The sequence below is a fragment of the Trypanosoma cruzi genome, assembly GCF_000209065.1.
Source record: "Trypanosoma cruzi strain CL Brener chromosome Unknown tcruzi_1047053506245, whole genome shotgun sequence".
Classification (NCBI taxonomy): Eukaryota; Euglenozoa; class Kinetoplastea; order Trypanosomatida; family Trypanosomatidae; genus Trypanosoma; species Trypanosoma cruzi.
This window is the reverse complement of record NW_921199.1, coordinates 41,872-54,880: the sequence shown is the minus strand read 5'-3', so window position 1 is coordinate 54,880 and position 13,009 is coordinate 41,872. Positions and strand designations below refer to the sequence as shown.

Here is a 13,009-nt window from a genome sequence, read left to right as displayed (position 1 = left end):
CCGTGCTGCGCACGTTAAGGAGCGGCGTGAATACAGAGGACGCACGCACACGATTTTTCTGTGACCCTTGCGAGGAGGGATGACGGGAGAACGCGATTTGTTTTGTTTCTGTGCTAAGGGCATGATTATCTTGGCGTGTAGCAGTTGACTAATGTGGTGTGGCATTGAGGGTGCCTGGGATAAGTGCGTATGGATTCTTGCCCGGCAGCTGCACGTGCCGACGTGTTTCTCGCGCTGTGGATTTGCCGACGAAGGATTCTCTGGCTATGCGGGACGATGTGCGATGGAGGATGAGGGGAGAGACAACAGTAAAACGACTGGCGGCAGTGCGTGTGGGCGTTGCTCCGGGTGCGCTGACGCGTGACGAATAGCGACGAACCCTCCGTGGCTTTTACTGCTGTTGGCAGTCGCTGTGTGTTCCCGGTGCACTGTTTTTCCTTCTCATTCCGTGTGTCTGTGTGCGTGAGTTGTTGTTTTTGTTGGGAGTGACTGCGGCGGGGATGATGGTGCCACTCACCGTGGATGGGTGGCGGTGTGTTTCACTTCTTTTCCCTTTTCTTCTCTCTCTTTCTCACACACAAAGAAGGAAAGGAAGTAAGGCTAAACTCTAATCGCTACTGTGAAATTCGAAGGCACTGAAAGGACCAACAGCACACACACCGCACACACACACATATTTATATGCTCTCACGTGTTGCTGCAGTGAAGACACCCCGCACACACAACCGTCGCCGCGTGACCGGATCCAGCGGGAGGAGGAGGGAAGGAGGAGAGAATGAGCCGCAGAGGCCCAACATGTCGCGGCATCTCTTCTACTCTGCGGTGCTGCTTCTCTTCGTCGTGATGATGTGCTGCGGCAGTGGTGTGGCTGAGCAAGCTCCGGAGCAGCCATCGCAAAAAAAGTTTAAATGGAAGGACATCAAGGGTGAGGGTGGTGGTGTAACTGTGGAATCGTTGGGTGCTCCCGGTCTTCTAAAAGTGGGAAGTGACGTATTTGCCGTTGCCGAGGCGCAGTGCAAAAAGAACAGTGAAAGCGTCACCGTTACTGGCATTGCTTCCCAAATTATCACTACACAAACTGCTAACACACCGGTTGAAGTGCTAAATGGAGCCGAAGATAAGACACAATTTCTGGAGGAAGAAGGTTCCGCAGACCCAAAGAAAGTGGATGTGAGCCGACCAACAACAGTTGTGGAGGGAAATGATATTTACATGCTTGTTGGGAAATACAGCCAGACAGCTGTTGTTGGTCCTCCGAAGAATGGTGCCGAGAACTGGGGATTCTTGCTGGTGAAAGGGAACGTCAGTGAAGAAAGTGGCAAAAGAATCCAATGGAATGAGAACCAGCGACTGGTCGGCACCTTTTCTGCTGATGAACACAAATGCTTGACGCAGCTGATTGGCAGCGGTGGATCGGGTGTTCGGATGGAGGACGGTACGATTTTGTTCCCAGTGGAAGGCACGAAGAAGAAGGGTGACGCACAAAAAGATGAAAAGACCGTTTCGCTGCTCATATACACTTCGGAGGATAACGCTGCAAATTGGAAGTTATCGAAGGAGGTTACTGACGGTGGCTGCAGTGATCCCTCCGTCGTGGAGTGGGGAGAGAAGGAGGACAAAAAACTCATGATGATGACTGCGTGTGATGATGGCCGCCGCAGGGTGTACGAGTCCGGTGACAAGGGGGAGTCGTGGACGGAGGCACTCGGGACACTCTCGCGCGTGTGGGGCAACAAACAGGACGGAGAAGGGAAGGCCGTTAGAAGCGGGTTCATCACGGCGACGATTGGCGATGATGATAAGAAAAATGTGATGCTCGTCACTCTGCCGGTGTATTCCAAGGAGGCTGATACAGGAGGCAATGGAAAGGGAAAACTCCATCTTTGGCTGACGGACAATGCGCACATTGTTGATATTGGGCCGGTATCCGGAGAAGTGGACGATGCTGCCGCCAGCTCCCTGTTGTACAAAAGTGCTGGAAGTGGAGACAAGAAGAAGGAGGAGTTGATTGCACTGTACGAGAAGGATGATGGGAAACCATCACACAGTCTTTGGTCTGTGCTTCTGACTGAGCAGCTGCAGCGGGTGAAGGATGCGCTGGCGACGTGGAAGAAAGTGGACGATCGTGTCTCCAAGCTTTGCCCCTCTAAAAGTGATGTGGATGATGCCTCAACTGGCGATGCCTGCAGCCCTACTGTTAAGATCACGGATGGGCTGGTTGGCTTTCTGTCCGGCAACTTCTCTAATAAGACATGGAGGGACGAGTACCTCGGGGTGAACGCCACAGTGGAGAACAATGGTGCAGAGGATGACGGGGCGGAACCCGCGGAAAATGGTGTGAAGTTCCAGGGGGCGTGGGCGGAGTGGCCTGTTGGCAGTCAGGGGGAGAATCAGCCGTACCACTTTGCGAACTACAACTTCACTCTTGTGGCGACGGTGTCCATCGACGGTGTGCCGACGAGTGGCAGCGTCCCTTTGATGGGTGTGAAGATGAATGACAGCGGGAAGACTGTACTCCTGGGACTGTCGTACAACGGCGGAGGTAAGTGGGAGTTGTCTTGCGGTGACGAAACGCCTAAGGAGCTTAAGAGCGCTTTGGAGCCAGGGAAAACACGCCAATTGGCCATTGTGCTACGGAACGGCACCCAAGGCTCCGTGTATGTCGATGGTGAGCGTGTGTGTATGGGTGAGCAACGTGAAATGAGGGACGCAGAATTGAAAGAGATCTCCCACTTCTACATTGGAGGGGATGGAGAAAACGCAGACAGCAAAGACGTTTCTGTGACTGTGACGAACGTCCTGCTGTACAACCGCCCGTTGGATGACACTGAGATCGCCACCCTCAACCCGAACAAAGCTTCTACTCCATCTCAGGTGAATGAGCCTTCTCAGGGAACCGCGATTCAGCCTCCTGGTGGCCAAGGAAAGGAGGAACAGAGACAATTGTTGGGGAGCAATGGTGTGAACGGTGTATCCGCATCAACAGTGTCCAGTGCCACGACTTCCTCAGGAGAAGAGGGGCCTGCAACCCCGTTGGCGTCAGAAGAATCTTTCGATGTAATTAAAAATGTGGATGGCGGTTCTTTTTCTGATGGCGACCCAACGGTGGAGACGGCGGAAGGAACGGATGGGCAGAAGGAGGAGATCCATGCACAGAACGGGGAAGTGAATGCTGCAGCACTCAGCAGCAGCCTCGGAAATGTGTCGCAGGGGAATAACAGCGATGCCGGCACTGTGCGTGGGAGCGGACTGCTGCCACTTCTTCTTGTTCTGTTGGGACTGTGGGGGTTTGCGACTCTGTGAGGAGTGACTGGCTGCCGCGTGGAACACTTGCGACCTCCACTGTACAGAATTACTTCCAAGAACTAACTTTTTCCTTAAGATAATTTTCTTTTATTGGTTTCAATTTGTAATTCATAATTTTTTTTCCGTTATTAATTTTCGTCTGTCTTTTTCATTTTGCTCCCCCATACCTTCTTTCTTTTTTGCTTTTGGGGGCAGTCACTATGGACGTTTTTTCTTTTCTACTCTTCCCTCTTCTAATTGTTTGTTGCTGCACTCTTCCTGCGAGGGGTGCCGTGTGTTTCCGCCCAACTGCTCCACTCGCACACCCACCGACACGCTCATGACGACGGCCCTGTGCGCCTCGCCTGCTGCACGCATGAGGAGGGGCCGCGACGAACGGCGCGCTGAGGGAGCCGTGACGTGTGGGCGTGCGACGAGGGCCTGTGGGGCGGAGCACACATTTCTTCCCTCTTGTTTTGTTTTCTTTGCGGTCAGGGCGGGCAGACACCCGCAGCGCCACACACACAGCCACACCCTGCCGCCGTGTTTTTCTTTGAGGATTTGTTTTGTTTTGCGTGTTTATTTCATGCGGTGGCGCACCCTTCGGTGTCGGCCTCGTGAGCATTTCTCTCCCCTCCGATGATTTCTTTTTTCTTTTGCTGCGCTCACTCTCCCGATGGAGTGACGCGACTGCCTTCATGTCTGCGTGCTTCTCTCAGTCCCCACACACACGAGTGACTGTGCTCTGCGGGCCGCACTCACGCGCCGATGAGAGGGCTGAGGGGAGCAGCAACGCGCAGATGACCCCATGAAATATAAACGATGTGCGGACACACGGAGGGTCGGACGGTTGAAGCACACGCAACCATCTTTTTAATTTTCTTTTGCGGGCAAAATACATACAGACAGTTTGGTGTGGCCACACGGCTGCCAGGCGATTTTTTTCTTATTTTAAAATTTGTGTGGAGCAGCAATGGACGATTTCTTTTATTTATAATTATTTTGTGTGATGGGGTTTACATAAGACGAAGGGGACCTTTTTTTTTTTTTTTTTTTACTTTTTTATCATTTGGGTGTTGCCGTAATAAAGGACGACATTTTTCATTTTCTTTTTTTTTCTTTTTTTTCTTTCCAAAGTGTGAGGGGTGGAAGGGTGAAGATGATTTTTTATTTTTTTATTTTCTTTTAATTTTTTAATGAATTGCCGCTGCTTGGGCTGCAGTGCAATATCATGAGTTTGAGCAGTCCTTTTCTCTTTATTTCTGCCATGCACTTTGGCTATACGTTTTTGTTTGTGCGTCCCTTCACATGCTCTGCTCCTGTTTTTACTTCTTTGCTTCGTGTTGCTGCAGGCACACACAACCACATGCACGCACAAAATACAAATTGCAGTGGATTTGGATGCTTCTTTTGTAGCGTGTGCTGGCGGTTGCGGGTGGCTGCTGCTTCCTCCGTTGGCATGAAGGGAAGGAAGGAGAGGGAGCGCGCACCGTGAGTCACTCTTCCTGCGACTGCTGTGGAGGGCCGCATCCTTTCGGTGTGCGCTTCTCCGCCGTTGTGCCGTGCGTTTGCGCGTGTCATTTGTTGTGCGTGTGTGTGTGCTGGATATGATTTCCCGAAGCGTTGGGCGGCCGCCACCATTCTTTTGCGGTTTGTGTGAGTGGGCACGTGCGGATGAGGGTCAGGGCGTATGGAGTAAAGGAATGGCTCGAGGAAAGGGGAGTTTGATTTGGATGGTATTTGGACCGGATTCATTTGGCTGCGGTGGACACATGCACGACGGATGTGTTTCCGCATAATGGGGGAGGATGTGACAGGTTTTTTCCGAAGTGGCCCGTCAATGCAATTCGGGTTTCATAGCACTGGGGCACAGTGGTCTTCATGCAATGGCTGGTGACGGCCCCTAGTGGACCGGTGTATTTATTCTGCTGCTGCTCGAGGAGGCGTAGAAGTGCGATTTGAGGTGAGCGGCGGAGGGGCCACACATCCCGCAGTGATGGGCGTCGTTGGCCCAGCGGGTGCCTCTGAAGGTTTTGTTGGATGCAGCGTCCTTATGCCCGTCTCCGGATGGCGGCATCCCTGATGCAGCCAACGAACGGGGCTGGGAGCGACGGTGAGACGCAAGCACGTGTGGATGTTTGGAGCGGCCGGCGCACCTCACGCTGAGCGCATGGCGCGGTGAGGGCCGGACCCAGAAAAGGGACACCGCGTGGGACGTCAGTCTTCACTGCAGCGACCGCCACCGAATTCGGATTTGCTCGCACCTTCTGCGGTCCCTCTTCCTCCCTCACTTCTGTGCCGAGGACTGTGCCGCGGCATCCAGCAGCGCGATGTTTGGCCGCAGGAACATGGCTCGAACAAATCGTTTGTGGGAGGGGATGTGCACTGCGGGGAAAAAGAAAAAAAATAGTTGCGAGACGACCACCACCACAAGGCCGGAGTGAAGTTGTGTTTTGTCCACTTGCGCGAGGGCGGCCTGCCACCTGGTCGGTTAGGAGGATTATTTTTTTTGTGTGTCGTTGCGCTCTCTTTTTATTCCGCTGCGTTTTCATGCGGACCTGCGAAGGAAGATTTGCAAGAAGTACCTGCGAGGCGTCCGTGCCGTTGTCGTAAAAGCGATTCCCTCTTGAAAAACGCTACTTTTTAAATTTGTTTTGGGCGGGGAGTTCCTGTCGATTCACTGAGACTTTGTTTTGCGGATTTGATGCCTGTGTTTCCGAGCGGTTCGATCTGTGCTCCCGGTCCACTCGGATGTGGTGTGCGCGTCGACGTGAAGGTGCCTGCCAGTCGTTTTATTGCCTCCCCCGCTGTGGCTGCCGCCGCTGCCTTCTTCCCTCCTGAGGTCCTGCGGCTTCTTGACAAGATGTTTTGGAGAAAGTGTTGCCGCTCTTATCGTCCATGGTATTTTGATTCTGGTGTTGTGGTCAGGAGACATTGAACGAGAGGGTTTGTTGCCCTCTTGTCTTATTTACCCTCTCTGCCTGACGGCCAGTTCTACACAAACGTGCTCCTCGGCACCTCAGTTGGTGCTGGCGGGTTTGCTCACACTTGTCACTGGGAATCGCATGCGCCAACTCTTCTCTGCTCCCTTTCAGTGTCGCACTTTTTTATTGATTGACGGACGCCATTCTGTCCGGCGTGCCACGTTGATTGGATTGTGTGGGATTGCTCTCTAACGCCATCGGAGAAAGCAGGCCGGCTTTTCACGTGTTTAAATGCCATCTTGCGCGCAGGTATTTTTTTCCACATGTTCAGTTGATGTGCACTCAAACAGCGAGGTGTCCGGAGCTATGTGTGCGTGGAATTCTTCCTGCCATGTGGACTGCGGGCAACACCGAGAGGCTGCCACTTTGACTCCGCAGAGTTTTTGTGTCTCTTTGCGGGGTTGGCAGGGAAATTCCATGCAGCCTGCTACTGCTGGTGTGTCCTTAGATGTTGTCACTCCATGCGAACAATGTGCTTCAGCGAGTGAGGGGAATGATTGGGTTTGTGTGCGCTCTGGTTCTGTTTGCTACTTTGTGCGGGCACGCAATACTTGCTTGGTGGTAAAACGGAGCGGAGCGATGCATGGCCGCGTATCGCCCATCGTTCACTGCACGATGGTGTGGTGCACATTGTGGTGTTGACTCTGCGATGTGACTGCGGTCTTCTGCGCGGCAATGGTGGTGGGTGGAGGAGAGTGCTGACCCGCGGCGGGACGGTTGGATCGTGCCTCCTTTTCTTTCTTCCTTCCCTTTTGTGAAGGTGCACACTTATTTTTGGTGTCGGTGATGAGGCAAACAAACAAACAGAAAACGTGAATAAAACAAAATAAAAAAGGGCGATGATGTGGCGGTGTTGTGGCCGATTGCACGTTGTGTTGCTGCGGGGGCGGTGGGCCTCGACTGCTTCACCGACAGGCGTTGCAGTGCGGCTGCATGGCGCATCGACCACCGAACCGTGCGAGTGCCGCGCCCAACGTCATTGGGACAACGAGACGAAACAGCCGCGACTGTCCTTTGGAGCCAGCGGCACCTGCTGGCCGCAGTTGGGCGGTGCGAGTGGGATGCTTCACTGCACGGGTGTTGTGATGGCACCTCGCCGTGGCTCTTGTGATGGTTCCGACGCTGCAGCTCGACATGTGGCGGGGAGTAAAGTGTGGCCGCAGTAGAGCAATGAGAAGCACCGTAGAGGCTGAACGATTTCCTTTGGAATTATGTTGGCGGCAGGGCGGCCGTTGATGAAAGACTACAATGTGACGATGGAGATGTTTGTTCAGGAGCCGGATGATTACGTACAAGACCAGCGGCTTCCTGAAGAAATTCTGAACTTAACTGCGTACCAAGCGCTGTAGGCCATTAATAAGCCTCTTCACGAAGGTGTGTACTTTCTCGGGCGACGTGGGAACTATGAAAGAAATGGATACGATCACCCCTCTTGCAAGGGGAAAACCAAACGGGGTACTCACGCAGGTGCTGACAGAAGCGAGGCGGGAGGCAGCGGAAAGGCTAAGACGAACGCAAGAAATGAAATTTACCATTTCCACTAATATCGAAGAGGTACTGTTTAAAGGAAGAGTTCACGTCAATGAAATGAAGCTGAACGACTTTCTTACGAGGGAACCGGACGGCAGGGGCGTTGTGGACACCAATCGGGATGTCTTGCTGGAGGAGTTTTCCAAGGGCCCCACGAAGTATATCCGTGATAAAGGAGCACTGAACGAAATACAGGCATTCGGTCATTATTTGAGTATGAAGCGAGCTGTGAAGGGTGAAGTGATCTTCGACGAGGATATACGCAAGCTATGCGATAAGGGTGTCGACAATCCACCGGGGTGGTCATTAGCTGCTGCGGGGGTAAAAGCAGCTGTCCATAACTCCACCAAACATTTCTTGGATGCAGCTGCCGAGGAAGCGAGGAACCCAACGACGACGAGCGCACCGGAGAAACTGGAGGGATTGTACGAGTCTTTGCACAATGCGAGGTGGAGTCATGCGGTGGAACTTCCGGACGGCGTGGAGCGAAAGAAAACGGGGACGGGAATGGAGGTGCATGAGGGGAGGCCAGAACAGTCATGGTCGTACAGGGAAGCTGACGACGCTATCGAAGAGAATGACGCTGTGCAGCAATCCGGTGCGGCACCTCCCGTGTTGATGGTGCTTGCCTCGGAGAAGGGATGGCCGTACTCGTGGCATACGATACAGGATCTTCCTAAGGACGTTTTTGTAAACTGTGCGGTGGAGCGACTGTGGCAGATCGTCAAGGTCGATCTAACCGAATGGTTCAGCCCTTACGGTGGGACCGACTTTGAGCCCGAGCGACGTGTGTTGATTGGGACGCCAGGGATCGGGAAGTCGGTGGCTGCCGGCTCGTACCTCCTCTACCAGCTGCTGCACTACGATGTCGAGAAACTCCAAGTGGTAGTCCACTGTTTTGGTGGAGGAGATGCGTACGTGTCTGACAAGAGCACCAGAGCGGTGACAAGATGCGGCGATGAGGACATGTGCGTCTCTGAGTTGAGACGTTTGAGGGGGCATGGGAGGAATGTGTATATTATCTACGATGCGGCAAAGGAGGGAACGCCGCCACCGAGGGATTTTGCGCCTACTTCTGGATGGGGCATGATTGCGGTGCCATTCCCAAAGGTAGCCAACTATGATGAGTGGGCGAAGCAACTACAAGCCGAGCGAATCATCGTGAATTGCCCCGACGAGATGGATGTGAAGGCGGTGTGCGCCTGGATGACGCGTGACGAGACCAAAGAGAAACAAGCGGAGTGCTGGAAAGAGGTCAAAGAACACATGTATCTTTTGGGACCGATTCCACGTCACGTCTTTGATGAGGAGGCGTTTAGTGGACGCTGTGGAGCGGTGAAGTTTGCATTGCAATCGATCAGCGAGGTAACTGCGAAGGAGCATTTTTCACGGGGAGGTGAGTCGCCACGGTATTCTGAGGATCCGTCCCACAAGCTTGTGAAGGTTGTTCGGGAAATATACGCAGGCGGTGAGACCCTTTTCAATGCACCGATATCTGCTTGCCTAGAGGAACGGACATTTGAACGCCTCCCAAGTGTAGCAGAATAAAATAGCCTTTTGAGGCCGATGTTGGCGTCGAGGGATAATATTTTGCCAATATTTTCTTGGATGGTTTGCTTTGGAATTGTTCACGGAGAGTGCCTTTGTCAGGGTATTAGCGAAGAAACTCACGGAGTTTGAGGCGCCAACAGGACGTCAAGCAATGCCCTGCGTCTTGAAGTTGGCCCCTGAATTGCATCCCAAGGGAGACGAGGGTTTGCTGCTGAGTGAATATGAAAAAACGATCCGTAAAATAAAGTACGGGGTGCTGCACAAACCGTGGGCCACAAACTTTTCGCTGGTGGACGTCTTTGTTTTTCAGAGTCCAATCCAATGAAGCTGGTTGGGCTGCGGATGAATATGGCGGGTGGGCACCACACCACCGCCAGCACTGTGCGGCAGTTCACTGAGTGCCTGGCGGCATATTTTAATGGTTGGGAGGAATTATCCCGAGACATGTCGTGGGAGATTATTTATGTGCAGCAGGCAGACAGCACGCCGATGAATGACTGGCGGAGATGTGATGTCGTCAATTCCAATAATGTGAGCGACGATGAAGGCCGCGGAATAGCGGCGTTGTGGAACGGAAAAGGTGCGGCAGTACCAAGTGTCAATATCGAAAAAAGTTTTAGAAAATGTCGTAGGAGTTTTAAATTTGTGAAGCAAAAAGGCTTCGAAGGGAAAATGGAAGAAATAATTGAGGGTAATTGGCGCGGTGCGTTTATGATGAATTATGTTAGGGAGTGTTTTAACGATTTTTTTATTTGTGTGTGACTGCAGGGGTTGGTCAGGGAACGCCTTTCTTCCGAGGGAATCATTGCGGTCAACAGTCTCGCACCACTACAATCATTTTTTTATTTTATTTTTTTTTTACTTCTGTGAAGGCTCCGTCGTTCCTGGAGGATGATGTGCAACATCAGTGTGCCCATCCGGCTGTTGGTTTTGGTGCAGAACGGGCGGGAGGCGATGCTGTCGTTGTGCCTGCAGGAACTCGAGAGGGTCTATGGGTGGTCCGGACGCCTGGTTGTGAGTCGTCACCCGGAAAACATCGGGTACAGCGCTGCCGTGAACATCGGGTCACGAATTGCACTCTTGCTGCCGCACGAGGAAGTGCCTTTTGTTTTTGTAACGAACAGCGACGTAGAGTTTTCACCCGATCTTCTTCCCAACCTTCTACGCGATGTGCATGAAATGACGAGGCATGATGCCGCTCGCATGGATGAGTTGTCGGCGGAGGTGGCGAATGAGCCGAGCGAGTCCAGTCCTGTTTTGCGACGGGGCTTGAGGGTGCTGCGCTCCACGGTGAACGATAGCCGATTGTCGACGTCTGCGCTGCTGCCTGACCGCATCCGTTATGCTTCTGTGAAGGAGCGTGAAAAGGCGTTTTCGAAGCATTACGGGCATTTTGCGCGTATTAAAAAGCAGTTGTTTTACATCTGTTATGTTGACACGCCTGGCGATCAGCACGGTGGAATATTTTGAAGAGAACTTCTACCCAGCTTGCGTGGAGGATGTCGACTACAGCTTGCGTCTCCGTTTGCTTGGAATTCAAGAGCGGAATGTTTTATGCGGCAAATTTGTGCATCGCGGCAACTATAATATTCGTTTCTCTAATGAGATGGGGCTGCCGGACGCTCTCTGGTACCGTCGCGTCAGGTCTTTGAGTGCGAAGGATGCATATGCCATGATGAAGTGGGGCCCTCAACGGGCGTGCAGTGGCGGGTGCAAGGGGCCATATGACGGCATGGTCCCCGAAGACTTTTGGGTGAAGGATGAGGCACGCATACAGCGCATTCGGGTCCACGGGCATGACGAGGAGCAAGGGGTTCCAAAGGTTGAGTACGACAGGACACTTTTGTACCCTTTCACGACGAAAGGAAGATGAACTGGCGCCAGTCGCAAGTTTCGTGTTTTTATTATTTTATTTTGTTTTATTTTTTACTTTAATTATTAAAAGTTTCCTTTTTATATATTTACACAAATGATATTTAAGCGAATACGCCATGGGTTTTAAAGAGCGCAACCATATATTTGACATGACAGGGGGAGGGCGCAGCGTCCAAAACTTGGCCGTGTTGCCGAGGGTAGGTGAGGGAGGTAGAAAGTAAGAAACGTGAAGATGATGGATGAGGGAGAAATAACAGGGGAGGGAAGCAGAAAACAAGCCAAAAATATTATGAGCACAACGCTGTTTCTCACGGCGGGCGATCGACGCCCTCATTGGCTACTAAGTTACCCACTGAAGGTGACACCCGTTTCCGCTGAATATGCTGCGTGCATATCTGTCGGGCTCTTTTTTGTTGGTTTGTTTGTTTCCCGCACATTTATTTCTCCGTGCCGCCTGACCCACTCGTTTATTATTCCCCTCTCCGTTTTTGTGCGTGCACCGAGAGAAGGGCTCGGGGACATGAAGTGCGCTCCCCTTCTGCGAGATGCCACCAAAAACAGGAGGAGAACAAAAATGAAAGTGAAGCGGGGAGGGGAACCATCGTCACGCGTCCTTTTCTCCGAGAAGGCTGCTCGCCACGCCACTGAGGCGCGCCGTGTGCTTCACGAGGCCCGCTGGACTCGATTGGGGAGCCGTGAATGATGGCGCGTGTGAGTGTGGCGGATGCGTCCCCCAGGCGTCCCTAGAGGACCCTCTGGCCATTGGGACTGCGTGGAATGCGGGATTCCGCGGGGATATTTGGCCTTTTTGTTTTTATTCTTCCATCCGCCCATCCCAAACCTCAACACGGCGGCTGAGCCAACGACTGCGACGGGATCCGTTGCGTATTTCTGAATCTTTTTTGCGTTGCAGCGGCAGGCCTGGTGTGTCCTGCTTGGCAGACACGGTGGACGGGAGTGGGCTGCCGTATCGGGAAAGCGATGGTCGCGGCGGAGCGTGTTGCGTACTTTGCAATTTGGCGTGTTTGTGGCGATCCTTGCGGATGATGTGACGGCGCCTGTTTTACTTGTAGGGAGAGAAGCGATGCTCCACGGTGATGCACACGTTGCGTGTGGAGGTTTGTCTTGCTGTTGGTTTGTGAACGTTTATTTTTTTCTTTTGCCGGAACACCACAGAGGGCGGTGTCTGCGGAAAGCAGAGCATTGCGAGGAGGGGCATCACCCGATTTTTGGCGCGATGAGGCGGCTTCTGTGATTTTACGGTGTTTATTTTCAGGATTGAGAGGCTATCCTTTGCTGGAATGTATTGTGGGAGACCATCCGCGTGTTTGTTTTTTAGTTAATCCCTTGGCATTTGGTGTCTGCCGTGAAATGGATGTTGATGGCCTTTTTATGGCGGCGAGATGCATGTTTATTTATTTTATTAACGAGTGGGTGAATTGTTTTGCGTTCTGCCACGCGGCTTGTTGCTGACGGCACGTGGCCGCAGGGAGACGTTGTGAGCGCCTCTGAAACGAGGTGAGATTGAGCAGTCACCTCCTCCGCTCGCCGGTACACGCTGTTGAGGCGGCGTGATGGTAATGAACCAGCTTCCCAGAAAAGCAACAAGAGGACGTTTGTTCTTCCTGCTGCGGTGTACGAGTGGACTCTCCAATCTGTGGGCGGGGTTGCCCTGCGTGCCGTATTTCTTTGAATTCCATGAGTTTTTTACATTGCAATCCACACGCACATGCACGCAATCCCCCTGTTTGCCCTCCTGTGGGCGGGAGACCGGGATGCAAAGG

General features: G+C 52.6%; 3 protein-coding genes across 3 annotated transcripts, besides 6 other annotated features; all 3 read left to right on the top strand.

The window, feature by feature from the left end:
- Positions 1 to 13,009: part of a sequence feature (areas not merged during assembly with more than two copies in the genome that could not be assigned to a particular haplotype) that runs on past both edges of the window.
- Positions 682 to 3,303, top strand: Tc00.1047053506245.190 (trans-sialidase, putative; the record flags this gene model as incomplete). The annotated part of the gene is made up of 1 exon (XM_815210.1): positions 682 to 3,303. The coding sequence occupies one exon, from the start codon at positions 682 to 684 to the stop codon at positions 3,301 to 3,303; it is 2,622 nt and encodes an 873-aa protein (XP_820303.1).
- Positions 4,323 to 4,349: a microsatellite.
- Positions 4,383 to 4,416: a microsatellite.
- Positions 4,448 to 4,483: a sequence feature (AT_rich).
- Positions 7,674 to 9,347, top strand: Tc00.1047053506245.160 (retrotransposon hot spot (RHS) protein, putative; the record flags this gene model as incomplete). The annotated part of the gene is made up of 1 exon (XM_815209.1): positions 7,674 to 9,347. The coding sequence occupies one exon, from the start codon at positions 7,674 to 7,676 to the stop codon at positions 9,345 to 9,347; it is 1,674 nt and encodes a 557-aa protein (XP_820302.1).
- Positions 10,187 to 10,211: a sequence feature (AT_rich).
- Positions 10,242 to 10,820, top strand: Tc00.1047053506245.150 (beta galactofuranosyl glycosyltransferase, putative; the record flags this gene model as incomplete). The annotated part of the gene is made up of 1 exon (XM_815208.1): positions 10,242 to 10,820. One exon carries the CDS (start codon positions 10,242 to 10,244, stop codon positions 10,818 to 10,820), a length of 579 nt encoding a protein of 192 aa, XP_820301.1.
- Positions 11,249 to 11,294: a sequence feature (AT_rich).